Source organism: Lissotriton vulgaris, chromosome 5, assembly GCF_964263255.1.
Source record: "Lissotriton vulgaris chromosome 5, aLisVul1.2, whole genome shotgun sequence".
In the NCBI taxonomy this organism is placed as follows: domain Eukaryota; kingdom Metazoa; phylum Chordata; class Amphibia; order Caudata; family Salamandridae; genus Lissotriton; species Lissotriton vulgaris.
Window position 1 is genome coordinate 1598342829 of NC_141693.1, and position 13510 is coordinate 1598356338.

The following is a 13510-nucleotide window of genomic DNA, read 5'->3' on the forward strand; positions in this document are numbered from 1 at the left end:
ATCTTGAAATACTTCTGGAGCATGCTTGATTACCCCCTTAATCATTGGAAGAATTCGAGCAGTCCTCTGAGAGTGCTCAAAGGTGTCTAAGAGGAAATCCTCCTCAATATCGTCAAGAGTGCATAGGCACCCCATGGCAAACAGCAGCTCTGTTCAAGAGATGACTGAAGCTAATTGGGTCTTCTGGAGGGGAAGGCTTTGATGGGTAGGAGTGTGGTTCAGGAATGTCAGGCATAGTCTGTGGATTTGGAAAATCATATATGGGTACCTCTGTTGGGTTTGAATAATCCCATATACCCTCATCTATGTGGTATGAGCTAGGCTCTTCCTCACCGTCCCCTCCCTCTAAGTAATATTCATCATCATTTTGCTGTGAGGAATGTGATGATAATGGAGAATGTGCAGGAGATATAGGAGGTGATATGTGAGGAGGTATAGGAGGAGGAGAAGAAAGAAGAGGTATAGGAGAGGAAGGGTGTATAGGAGATGTTGCACAGTCCTTCTTGGCAGGCACAATATGAATGGGTGGTGCATCTGCTGGTCTCTTCTTGTGAGGTGTAGTGCCCACACGACCTGTCTTTGGGTCTATATAGATCTTCTTTTGTTGAGGATCTGGTGTAAAAAGTTCCTCCTCTTCTACAACCTTACTGGGCTTTGATTTTTTCTGCTACGGTGTAGGTTGTGGTTTTTCTTTAGCAATGGGAGGTGTTGTAACGTCCTGTGGCAAAGTTCTCAGTGCCGAAGGTGTCGTTTCGGCTTTGTAGGCACGTTCAAGGATTCAGGCACCTCAGAATCTGGCTTTTTCACCTTTGGCACCGAAGATGTAGAAGTGGATGACTTCGGAGCCGGTGCTTCTTTCGGTTTCGGTACCGATAAGTCATTAAGCTTCGGTGCCGGTACGATTTTTGGCTTCGGCACCGAAGGGTCTTTTGGCTTCGGTGCAGAGGTGGCTTTATGTTTCGGTGTGTCGACGGGAGATGTTTACTCTGTGTCGAGGCACTAGAAGGCTTTGTTGTTTTCTTCAGAGACGGCTCGATGGCGGGGCTGTCGAAGTGGATTTTCGGTCTCGAATGGGCTCCTTGGGCGGAGTGCTGACCTTTGCCTTCGGTTTGTGGTGATGTGGTGCAGGGGCAGTAGTACTCACGCGCTGACCCGATGGAATGGAGTCATCTGCCTCTGATACGATCTGGAGCTCCGGAGAGTCTTCTTCGGGAACGAGGGGAACCTCTTCGTCAAAGATAAACTCCGGAGCTGGGGCCGATCTCATCTCGTGTCGACGGGCTCTCCGATCCCGGATGGTTTTCTTCGATCGGAAGGATGCACAAGCTGTGCAGGTCGACTCGTTTTGTTCCGGCGATAGGCAGAGGTTGCAGACCTCGTGGTGATCGCTATGTGGGAATTTTGCCTGGCATTTCGGGCATTTCTTGAACGGAGTTCTTTCCATGTGGTGTAGGCAGCCTGGCGTCGATAGGCCTAACGGCCCACTTCGATGACCGGAATGGAAATTAGGTGATCGAAAAGCCTTGTCTTCGATGTCGAAGGTAGTTTGTTAAAGTTTCTGAAGTTCTGCGCTTCGAATTTGCTGAAAAATGTTTTTCTGGCCGGAGCGGAGAAACTTTCATCCAAACCCAGTGGCGGAAAGAAAACAATCTAAGGATGGAGTCGATGCCCATACGCACTGTTGTCCAAGGGAGGAGTCACCTATCTCATGACTACAAAGACTTCTTCCAAAGACAAGAACAACCTGCAATCATCCGAGCCCAACACCAGGTGGCGGTCTAATTGCTAAGGTGTACAATCTGCAGCTCATATGCCTCTAACACAGATATCTTACACATCATAGACTATGCCTGCTTGACAACAGATGAAGGACCCTTGCTCCAGATATTGTAGGTCTTTTTAGCTGCTTTTGACAGAGCTGGCTTAAGTCTCGAGTGAGATTCACCCACAATGTCCTTCACTGGTTTTCCTCCTACAATCCCAACCAACACCAGTTTATTCAAATGGACACCTCCAGGTCCCACAACTCCCTGGGGGATCTATAAGATTTCTTGTTACCTTCAACCTTTTACATGGAGCCACTGGGTGCTCTATTCACAGATAACAGCATCAAGATTGACCAATGTGCTGATTATATGCACTCTATTTGAAAGGCTCCTTTGTTTCAGACACCCAATGTCTCAAACACTGCTGCACATCACCCAGACCTGAAGTCCAGCACCTACCTGAAGCTCAATAGAACCAAGACAGGATTCCTGTTATTTGCCAAGAACAACAACAAAACATTCACGCCTGGCTCAATGACATGTTCCTTGTCTGCTTTGAAACCCAACTTTCACCAAATGCCAAGTCACTTGGATTCACAAAGGCCACGAAGCTCAACCTCAAGGAACACACTGCCAACAAAGCAAAGACAGCCTGGTTTGAGTTTTGTCTTTTAAAGAAAGGCAACCCGTTTCTTCTAGAAAGCAACTGCTATTCCAGCTATTGAACTCTAGTATCTGGAGGATGCTACTGCCCTGCTCAATGGTCTCCAAAACTCCCACTCTGGCACCCCTTAAGAGCATCATCTATGCCACAGCAGGTCTCATTCAGGGTCTATAGAAATACACCACATAATCTCCATCCTGACGGAACTCCATTGGCTCCCATTGCCAGCCCACACCATCTTCAAAACCAGCTGCATCATTTACAAAGCAATAGGAACCACACCACCCGCCTCTTGCAGACAGGCTCACTATCTCTGGTAGTTCTCAACACAACCTCAGGAAGGACACCATCAGAATGCATACTTGGTGGCAAAAAAAAAAAAAAAAAAAAAAAAACACAAGACAGAAGGCCCTTTGCATTTATGCAATCTGGAACATCCTCGTAGCCATCAGATCCCCCCCAACGCTTCTGTAATTTAGGAAAGGGTTGAAGGCTCACCTGTTTAAAGAACACTACATCACAATGCATCAACTGTCCACAAGCCAACTTCCTCTCCAATAACTCGTAACATTTTTTCACAAGCCTCTCGGGGAGAGGAGCTGTGGAGATTCTGGAAAGAGCATCTACAATAAACAGTTCACACCAAGGTCGTGCGTTCTTGCCTATGATCTCATTTTACATAATAAAGACAAGAACCTGCTTCATCCAAAGGCAGGCAGCAGACTCGAAAAATATGAGCAAAGAACAGGTATGTGTGTGTGCCATCTGGGAAGTTCTTATTTAAAGCAAGATTTTGGTTTTAATATAGTCATTAGCCAGAATTAGGAAAGAACGTACACAAAGATTGAGACCGCTAATATTCTCACATGTTGGGAATTCACATTCAGTTTCATGTTATTCATATGTTGTGCCTTTAGGTTGTGCCTTTATATTAATCAACATAATTTTTATATCTTTAATTGTGTTTGTACATATATTCTACACTAAAACTGGGCTTAACTGTTATACTATGACTAATCAACCAGAGTTTTTTTGCCAATGCTGAAAATGAAAATAATAAAAAAGATTTAAAAAAATAAAAAAATGGGCTTAACTAATTTAATGAAGGATTTAAAAAGAACTGTGAATTTCTTGTGTGTGAAACCTTTGGGGAAAAGAGTGCCAACGGCCCACTTCAAAAATATAAATGTCCCCCTGACAGTCTCTAGCACGAGTCGGTTATCTGCCCAAAATGAATGATCTCCAGGTAAGTTGTGGAAGATGACTGGGGCACAGCATGCCTATTCGTTCCACTCAAGCTAGTAAGTTGGCACATACCCATGTTCATCCGATGGTTAAGAAGGCTCTAATGGGCTGCGTTCATAAGAAATCTTGTAAAAACATATAGGGGTACACTGAACAAAATAATTCTAGGCATTCCAGCCATAAGTAGTCAGCCCATTGTGAGAGAACCTGGCATACTGCTAAAGACTGGTCTTCAACACCACCGCTAATTATTCCATGTGACATGCTCTAGTGTTTTGAGAGTTCCTCCCATTGGTGTAGTTGAAGTCAAAATCCATGAGTTACTATGAATAAATATGGAGACGAAAGCTAACATCCAGAGGGAACAAAGGCAGCTATTGATGTAGTAGCACGTGATATGAAGAGAACTGCACATTCTGAGGCTGCAAATGCTCATGGCAAAATAATATTGGGTGTGGGGGATGAAGACAGTCTATTCCTGTATAGGACATTAGGACATATACAACACAGCAGGTGGACTCAAAGCATTTATCCTTCCAGTGAGGGAGAAGGGGTGCTTTGGGCCTGAGAGAGAGATGGATTACCATCTCCGGTGCGGTCTAGTGTGAAGTTTGGGGGCTGAGAAGAGGGGTAAGACAGTCCTTTTGTCAGAGCCAGAGAGCTTTGGGCATATGTGAGAGGGAAGGAGACAGCCGCTTCCAATGAGTGAACGTGGCACCTGTAGTCACGAGAGGAGGTGCAGGCAAATTATTCTGGTGCAAACTAGTGTGAAGTCTAGTGGACGGAGGAGTGAGTCAGCTCCTTCCAGTGGCAACCTCAAGAAAACTGGACGCTACACCCTCCTGTGTGGGGCTATTATGGCAAGTGGACCTTAAAGAGTGGACAAAGATATTTTGAGGGAAGGGATGCAGAGTGTACGCTGCAGCCAGATAGGACTGGGAACAGAAACCAGCCCAGGCAATTCAGAGGAGTTGGGGTGGGTGCTACTGAAGCCCCGGAGCTCCATCCCCGGGGAAGGGGGAGGGGGAGTGGATGCTACTGAGAAGATTCAGCCGGGGTGAGCGGGAGGGGGTGGGGAGATGGAGCTATTGTCAAGCACCTCTGCAGTTTTTGTTACAGGGGACGATATGGCGATTTCTGCTGCAAAACCAGCCGTCACCCATACAGCCACCGGAAAAGTGCCCAGTGCCCACTACGGCCAGTCTGGCCCTGCCTTCCAGTGTGAGACTATGGTGCTATGGGCAAGAGAAACACCTCTTTGAGGTTTGGAAAAATAGAGGAAAGCAACGAGGACACTAACACTTTTGTACCAAAAATGAGTCTCTGGAGTAAAAGGGATGGTTAATATCCAGAGCCCTTCCCATGTGGACCATTGATAATTTGTTATGATGCTGGAAGAAGGGGGTGAAAGGACAGTAAGTAACAGCACCTCTCAAGCAAGATCTGAGCTCTGGTGCAAGATTCTCCCAAGTGAACAAGACAATAACAATTTGAGAAACGTAAAACTTCACATTTTATTGAAAACTAATTCCAAGCAGGTCTGAAATGTGATCTACAACAGCACAAAAGAACTGAGCCACACCCTCGGCTCTGTGAGGGAGAGGGGGATGGAGATGGTAGAGGGGAAAATAGGTTAGAGGAAGGAGAAGAGGGTAAAGGAAATGAAAAGGGAGAGAAAAAGAATAAATATTAACAGTAGGACAGGGCAGAAGAGGGGAAATGAACAGCAGAAGATAAAAGAAAGCAGGGGAACCGGAAGGCCGCTAAAAAATACAAGGAAGGAGATAAAGGGGAAAGGAAATGCCATGATGCTAATGAAATGGTGTAGGAGCAATTGTGGCAGAAAGAGGGGGAATTATGACAGGCGGTAATACTATGGGTAAAGGAAAGGTAGTAGAGTTAAATAAGGGAAAGAAAAGGAGGTTGTTAGAGGAAGGACAATAGGAGAAGAGTAAAGCAGTACTGCCAGAGAATGAGCAAATGACCAGCTTTTCTGAAAACTGTTGTGGCTGCTTGTGAAAAGGCACAATGGAAACATTAAAAACACACATCTACAGAGCAGGACCGATGAGACAAGGACGAAAGATGGTATAAGTACAGAAACAAAATGCGTAAATGGATAGAAGGCTGAGAAAAAGAAGAGGCAATGAGTGAGGACAAAACGTGGAGGAATGAGAATAGACAGGCGAATGAGGTGGAGTGGTGTGCGTGAGACAGAGAGAAATAGAGGAATCCTATCTAGACTCTTCAATCTGTAGTTGCACACACAGCTTCCTTGATGCCAGATTCCACTGAAACAACCTTCCTAGTCCTTGAAGTTCCAAAAAAAAATGTGTGATCAGAGACATATCCTCCTGGGAGAGAGAGAAGGTGCAGTGGAGAGGAAGTGGAAGATAGAGTGCCAAACCAGGCACAGCTGCAGATCCTGCACCATTTGACATCAGGTCAATGAAATCTGGTATAGGCAATGTATCCCAGGCCCTGCTTTATGACAGACAGCATGGTTATCCACCTCTCGACAAAGCAAGAGACCAGTGTGAGAAATTTGTGGAGAGAGTTAGGGACCTTTAATATGTTAGTACCTCTGGCATGTTCCTATGTCTACTATGAAATTAAGTACTACACCCAATCCATCCTCTGGAATTTCTCCTCAAATGTATGCTCATAGTTTGCTCACTGCATCTCTCATTACTTTCCAACCATGGAATCTTCCTCTTTGTAATTAGATCTCCATATACTCCCATACAGTCTTCTCTCCAACTACCCCCCCCCCTTCTAATATTCACACCTTTCCTCAGCATGTTTTACAAATAGATTTTCCTTCCGGGGAGCACTTACCGCCCAAATCTCCACACCATCCCCCTTCCATAAGCTTTAATTGATATCACTGTTTGGCTTTCAAAAAGCATGGCTCATTGGATTTCTTAGCTTGTCCTCCACAGAATCTTTGTTGGGCCCACTCTTCCATTTTCTTTATCCAAGGAATCTTCCTTAACTTTAGATGCCTCCCTCCTGTAATCTCCCACCTGGCGGCATCTTACTTTTCCTTTAACCCCCATTTCCCATCGTGGAACCTTTGCTCATCCTTGGAAAGTCTCCTAAACTTACTAATATTGGCCTCTGACTTCCTGCATTTCTCCTCATTAAATCTTCATTCTTGGCATCAGATTCCTCCTCCCAGTAAGTTAGCCTTTGAAATTTTCTTTGGTGCATTTGCCCTCTCCCAAACCAGAATTCTTTTTGGGGGGGGGGGGAAGGGGGTGGGGGGGGGTGAGGCGAGGACGGGAACATTCCCCTAATTTTACCGACTGAACGTTCCTTCCGGACCCTCCGGGACCACTTCTTGGCACATCTTCTTACTTTTCCCTTCTCCTTTTGCATTTCAAAATCCATTAAAACTTCCTCTAGAACTTTCAACCTTCACTCTACTCTACTCTGGAATCTTCCTGCACCGTCTACATTCCTCCTCTATCTCACCAGTTTATCCACATAGGTTTCTCAGATATAAAATTTATTGTCTATAAAGTCTATGTCTTATGTACAGAGTTTACAGTCTGCGTGAGCAGTGAAGGTTCTCAGTCTGTAGCTATCCTTCCGGGGGTCAGACTGGATAGTCCCGCTGGTTGCGGTCATGCCGCATTGTGGTCAAAGCGGGTGGTCTCACTTGCATTTTAATCAGGATGCCCAAGCCTCCAGCTCTCGCAAGTCGTCATCCTCATCCTCCTCGACTTTTGATGCTGTGAATTAAAATAAATAATTATTATACCATTTTAGTCAACAAAGTGGCAAATAATAGTCGTTTTCTCCAATGGCTATGCCTCAATGTGCTCCGGTTGCTGCAACTAAGGAAAATAGCCTATGTCACATTGGGGAGCAGTTATCCAATTAATTTGTTTTGTTCAAAAGGGTGATGGGCCTTGAAAGGGGAAGTGAGTGGTGAAGTGTGTGTTTCAACCAAATCACACCCTACAATATACAAACCCATAAGTGCACTTGTTAAACACAGCACACGTGAACCTGTCCTTAATCTCACATTACACCACAGACACAGATTGAGATAAAATAACTTACAAAAGGCTTAAGCTTTACCAAACGAATGAAAGATAAACTTGTTGGTTAGCGAGCAGATCTATCAACCACCCCCTTCAGAAAGATATTTTGAGTTCACTATAACATAATCTAAAACGTATCATTTCCTTTTTAGCCAACGAACAAAGGAAGCATGTCTACTGGAAAGACTGACAGGGTTTTCCCTGTGTCTTCCAAGTAATAGGACAGCAAACTACAGTCGAGCACAATGGAACTTAATGCAAATAAATTGATGCCTCCTTTTATGTTCATTTGGACACATGGTGACTTCAGGTAGCTTTCTTTGGAAAGCAACCACAATCCTGCAATCAAAAGGTAGCAAAAAACAGTTCTGTCCGAAAACTGCAGTATTTTTCCCCCCTCATGTTTTGCGTCTATCTGTGGGTAGATGTAATATGTCAAATCTATGTATTACTTTGCATGTGGTCTTCCAATTTTTTCTACCCTTGTCAAAATTGTTTTTTTACAACTTGAAAGAGGTCTTGGGTAATCTCCATCAAAACATACAGTGGGAAAATGCACCCAACAATATGCTACTATGGATTTCTCCCAAAACTTAAGGTGAGTGAGCTGATAAAGAATACCAATGGAGTCAAGCCCTCACAGCAGAAGATAGGGACTGCCTGAAATGAAAGAGGGGGCTGGATGGGTGCATATACTGTAAAACTGTACAGAGAATAAAAAAATAATTTCCCTTGAGGGACATCAGTGAATCAACCAGTGAGTTGAGGGAAACCCTTAATATCTTCCATGAAGTGACCTACACTTAGGCACTATGAACATTCCCTTTCCAGGTCCACAGCATAGGAAATACTTGCATATAATAAGATAAACTATGCAGTTGGAGGAACGCATTTACAGTATTTTATGTCTTGTAACACTGTATAATGACGAATTGTTATCCTGTATAATATACCGGAAAATATTACTGTGTGTAAAATGCCAATAAAAAGCTTTAAAAAAATAAATTAAAAAAAGAGAAACTATGCTGAACAGACTCAAAATATACCCATATACCCTCAATATCAGACTGTGAACTACAGAATATGGCAACATCAAGAGTTCGAGTGGAGAAAACATGGCACCAGGCTGGTTCTCAGATTATAGGTCAAAGTCTGTTGACTGAAGCAAATCCAGCTATATACATCAAAGTGTTCTTCTGAGCGTTCTTCACAGGAGTACCAAATCCTTCCTTTCCTAAGAGCCCAAAAACCTAATTATCATACCTCCCTTAAAGAAAGCCAGAGAGGATTTTGGACAAGCATCTACCAATCGTTGATGTCTTTTTTCATGATTAAGATCATGAAAAGCCAGGTAATGAAGCAAATACTGTAGTTTGTGGGATACCATAGCCTTTTACATGACTGACGGGCATTTCCAAATCATCGGACCAATAGAAGGGAAAGACTTGCTCATCGCTCTGGACAAGAGCAACCAGGCTGCCTCGAACTCTCAGCACTGTATGACAGATGCTCATCAAACACAAACTAACACACTAAAAGAATATCTGTGGATTTAACAGTTCTAGAGAACATCCAGTCATTTTACCAAATCAGAATCGGGTGTGTAGAGGCTGGCAGACAAAGTCTTGTGCAGTCTAATGCAAGACTTGGCCATCTGGTCTTTGGTGTCTGTAAGCCATATGGAGGCCTCCATTTCCAGAAGTATGATGATACACAAATCTACTCTTATCAGAGAAGACAAGGAAGTGAGGGCACAAACAGCAAATGCATATATTGTGTCGGTTTGTATGGAAAAAAAATACTTTGACTACATTGTGCCAAAACAGAGATCAAGGTAGTAGGCAGTGCCACGGAAAGAAACTTCCCTTTTGAAATATCTAAAACACTGGGACCCACAAACACACTCAACTCAAAATATAGCAATACTAGCCATATTTTATTTAGACATCTTCCTGGTATGACCAGACAACAACGTGTGCACGAATGCAAAATCCCAATTCTCATTTCTATGGAAAATCTGCTTGTTCTGGAAACTGACCACTGAACAAATGTACCAAAAGCCCTGGTAATTGCTTGTTTGGACTACTGTGCTGTTATCTACACCAGAATGCCCAATAAAACGGACTCCTACAGGTACATAATCAGGCCGGCAGACTCAGCCTCGAGCTCCTACGGCCCTATATACCATTGGCAAACCCTACTGAATAAGACTCTGACCACCTCCAGAAAATGACATCCTAATACATGCTAGCCAGAAATCGTAGATAAGCATACTCCCAACTAATCTTCCAAGGACCGTCAAGAGGCCGAAACATCAGTGGACTGGGGTTGAAAGACGAGGCTGGCCTCATTAATGGGCACTTATCTATACTACTATTATAAAGAGAGAACATGCACCTTTTGGCCAGGTAAACTCGGGAACCACAGCGCCAATCTACACACCCGATACATCTATGAAAATGTCAGGGTGTGTAGATGGAAATAGGCTATATAAATAAATAAAAAAAAGTAAATTAAAAAAAGTTAAGTTTGTAAACAAAGTAGTCCCCTCAAAGTAGCGCCGGCCGGGACCTAGCGCTGGCCGCTACGCGACGTGCGTGATGACGAAGGAGGAGGGCGGTGCAGTGAGGAGCAGCTGTGCAGTGAGGAGCGGCGGCACAGGTAAGGAAAGGGAAAGTGAGACTGTGTGATGCAGGGGGAGGCAAGAAGGAGGCAGCAGTAAATGAAAATGTCGGAGCGCGAGTGAGTCGGGCGGGAGGGGGGCGCGAGTGAGTCGGGGCGGGAGGGGGTCAGGGCGGGAGCGGGTGTACTGCCCCCAGCCCCTTTCTGCCCCAGGCAACGCTGGGGCGGGCTGCTAGTTATTTTAATAAAAGCACAGTGGTAGCCAGGAACTAGGAGTCCTGGCTGTAGCTTGGCAGAAAGACTATCAGAGAACCATTAGAAGCAAGAATATAGGAAAGACAAGAAGCTGCACAGACAAAGGAGAGCAAACAATAAGCAGTACAGAAATGTTACCACTTCAGCCAATGAAAGAAACCTAGCAAGACGGACCTACACAAAATCAAGATTCCGTCAATAAAAGCCAATGTCAAGCCAAACTTGCAGTGTCCCAATCCCTGAAATTTAGGATGGAAAACTAAATGCTCCAGGGTCGAACGCGAACACAAATTCAGGACAGCAATGCAGCATGCCAAACAAACGCCAATTCACACAAACTAAATATTTCTGATAGGTGTCATCGGTCGTCACACCTTTTCTAGTGCCTTTTTGCAGTCATGGAAGGATTTTGAAAACAGTGGGCATAAAAAAAATAAAGAGAGTCTATTTTATGGCTAAGTAAAAAAACAACATCAGCACCATAGCATGATTTGTTCGCATGAGTACCTTATTTCCCATGAAAACGGGTTGGTTCTTGTAAACAGCCTTTATTCCGCTAACCCACGTGCAGAAGCTGCCTTCCATGAGAGGTGTTTTCAAGATACCTCAAGAATATATTTTAAAAACAAAAGAAAACGGGCATTGGAGTTCATCAACCTTGTATGAATGATCATAAAATTCCATAGGGGAGGTGGTCTGATTAGAGGCTAGGCATTAGCATTGCTGTTTTTATTTTTAAACATTAGTTTTGTTCTTTACATGAACGTATTTAAGGAATGCAGATGTCCAAGATCGTCTGAGAAATGCACATTTCATGTACCTTACAGTTTACATTTGCTAACCAGAACCACACTATTGCTTTATTACATACTTTGGTGTTAAGATCGATTATAATCTTTGGGTCTAATCAGCTCTCCCATTTATGAGCAGTTAGTTTTTCACCCAGGGAAGACATTTTCAACGCCCTCCAAAATCCCTAATAACTGGAACTGAGAAAAAAGCAAATCTGGGTAGGATTCCTTTTGTAAGCTTTAACTGCCTCAAGGTGTTCAATTATGGAAGGGATCATCAAACTTTGCCAAATGAAGTTATAGGGGAAAAAACTTCTCCTTGACATGTGGTAGGATGGATGTTTGCTTGAACACATTAGATGCATATCTCTCCAAGCCCATGCAATCTTGTGGCAGTGGAGAATTTGATCTTGTAGCCTGGAGAGGATATCTTGTCTGCACTACAGCTCTTCTGAAATCTCTCCAACTTGTGATGGTGATATGGGATGCACCATATCATAACTACTCCGGTCAACGAGAATCATCCTGGTATTGGTGTGCTTTAGTTTGTATTGGTAATGACAGAATAAACTGAAGTGCTTAAAAAAAAGTATAGAAATGCAATTTACAAGTTTTTCAAATGAGCAATAAATGCACGTAGTCCCTGGTTTGGTATTTTTTTAGGCGAAGTTTGGGCATTTCACATTGCTTAGGTGGCTAAGAGGTGTATTTGTGGACAACTCCAGACACAAAAGACATTGTGTAGAACCTCGTTTAAGTCACTTGTGTGATTTTAGGTCTAGACAGGAGGCTAGAATTATACATAACATTTTATTTACCACTTTTTAGAAGCATTAAAAGCTTCAAATAGAACTTGAAGTCATGAAACAATAGAACATCTACGGAGTAAATACATCACCAATATTCCCATCTCATCCTCTGGTTTGCTGCTTCTGGGCAGAGGAGTATATTTTTAAATCCAATTGAATATGAATGCAGTAGAGTGTGATTTATAAGGTATTTGTAAAAAGATTTATATTGGTATTGATGGTTAGTATGTATGTATGTATGTATGTTGAAGAACTCAATTGTTTTTTTTAGCGAAGTTAGGTATTCTGGTATAATAGGTTTAATGGCAAAACGGGTGTGGCCTAGTCTTATTAAATTTGAGGTGTTCAGTAATAGCGGGAGAAAATGTGAATTTTTAAAAAGGGAGTTTCAAACTAAAGCAAATTAAAACTTGGGCCTATTGTAATTTGTAGGGGCTCGAGCCGATAAAGTAAAGGCTCCAGCGCATGAGGGCTTGTCGCACAGACAGCTTGAAGAAATGGGTCAAGTGTGTGAGAGCTGCTCGTGCCAGGAGCTCAAGGAAACAGTACGAGCCGCTCTCACCCGCTGGAACAGAGGCCTTGAAGGAGACATTGTGCACATTACGTAAGAGTCTACAGAAGCGCTGGTTTTTAGGTTTCGCCTGGCATCCACTGCGCAGCAGTGTTCGCGCAGGCGAAATCTTTTGATTTTCAGTAAGGGCCTTTCACCCGCCTCTCTTCCATTGGCTAGCTCCATAAATGGAGGCTAGCCATTGGAAGAGAGATCTGTCCGTAATTCTCCAGCAGATTCGTGGGCGTTCCGTAGATTTTTTCTCATCCCGCCCCTTTTTGAACATCATGCGGCGGTGGGCGGATGTTTTTCTTTTCTCTGCATGTTTTGGTCATTTCCACCGTGTCTCCAAGGAGTGCTGCTCGCTGTCCGGCAAGCAGAGCTCGGCCCAGAGCGACGCCTGGGTGCTTCAGAGTCTTTATTGTAAAGTGTGACGGGACTGTCTGTCAGTCGCGCCTTGCCAAATTCACTACTACGAGGCTTTCAGAGCGTGTGCCCGCTCGGGCGTAGATAAGCTGGTGAGATGGCGTTTTGTCTTAGGCTCATTACAATACGGGACATTCCAGCAGCGGCGGCGGCTCCCCGGGGTGCCTGCTTTGAAGTAGGTCAAACTACTTCGTGCTATCATTCGTCCTGGCATGCAAGCGTCCCTGGGAGGTGGTTGGGGAAGGGAAAGGTTCTTCGCCCGTCCCGTTTGCTGCATTATTTTGTGCGTAAGCGTGAAGTCTAGTGCGGACGGTCATCAGGCACCACTTG

General features: G+C 44.0%; 1 protein-coding gene across 1 annotated transcript in view; it reads right to left on the reverse strand.

Annotated features, from left to right (window-relative positions):
- Positions 1–5170: 5170 nt before the first annotated feature.
- CHMP4A (charged multivesicular body protein 4A) overlaps positions 5171–13510 on the reverse strand; it is a 51750-nt gene continuing 43410 nt past the window's right edge. The window contains exon 6 of the mRNA XM_086923728.1: positions 5171–7412. Within this exon, the coding sequence (XP_086779854.1) occupies positions 7351–7412 (62 nt within the window). The 3' untranslated portion in view covers positions 5171–7350. The remainder of the gene's footprint in view (positions 7413–13510) is intronic.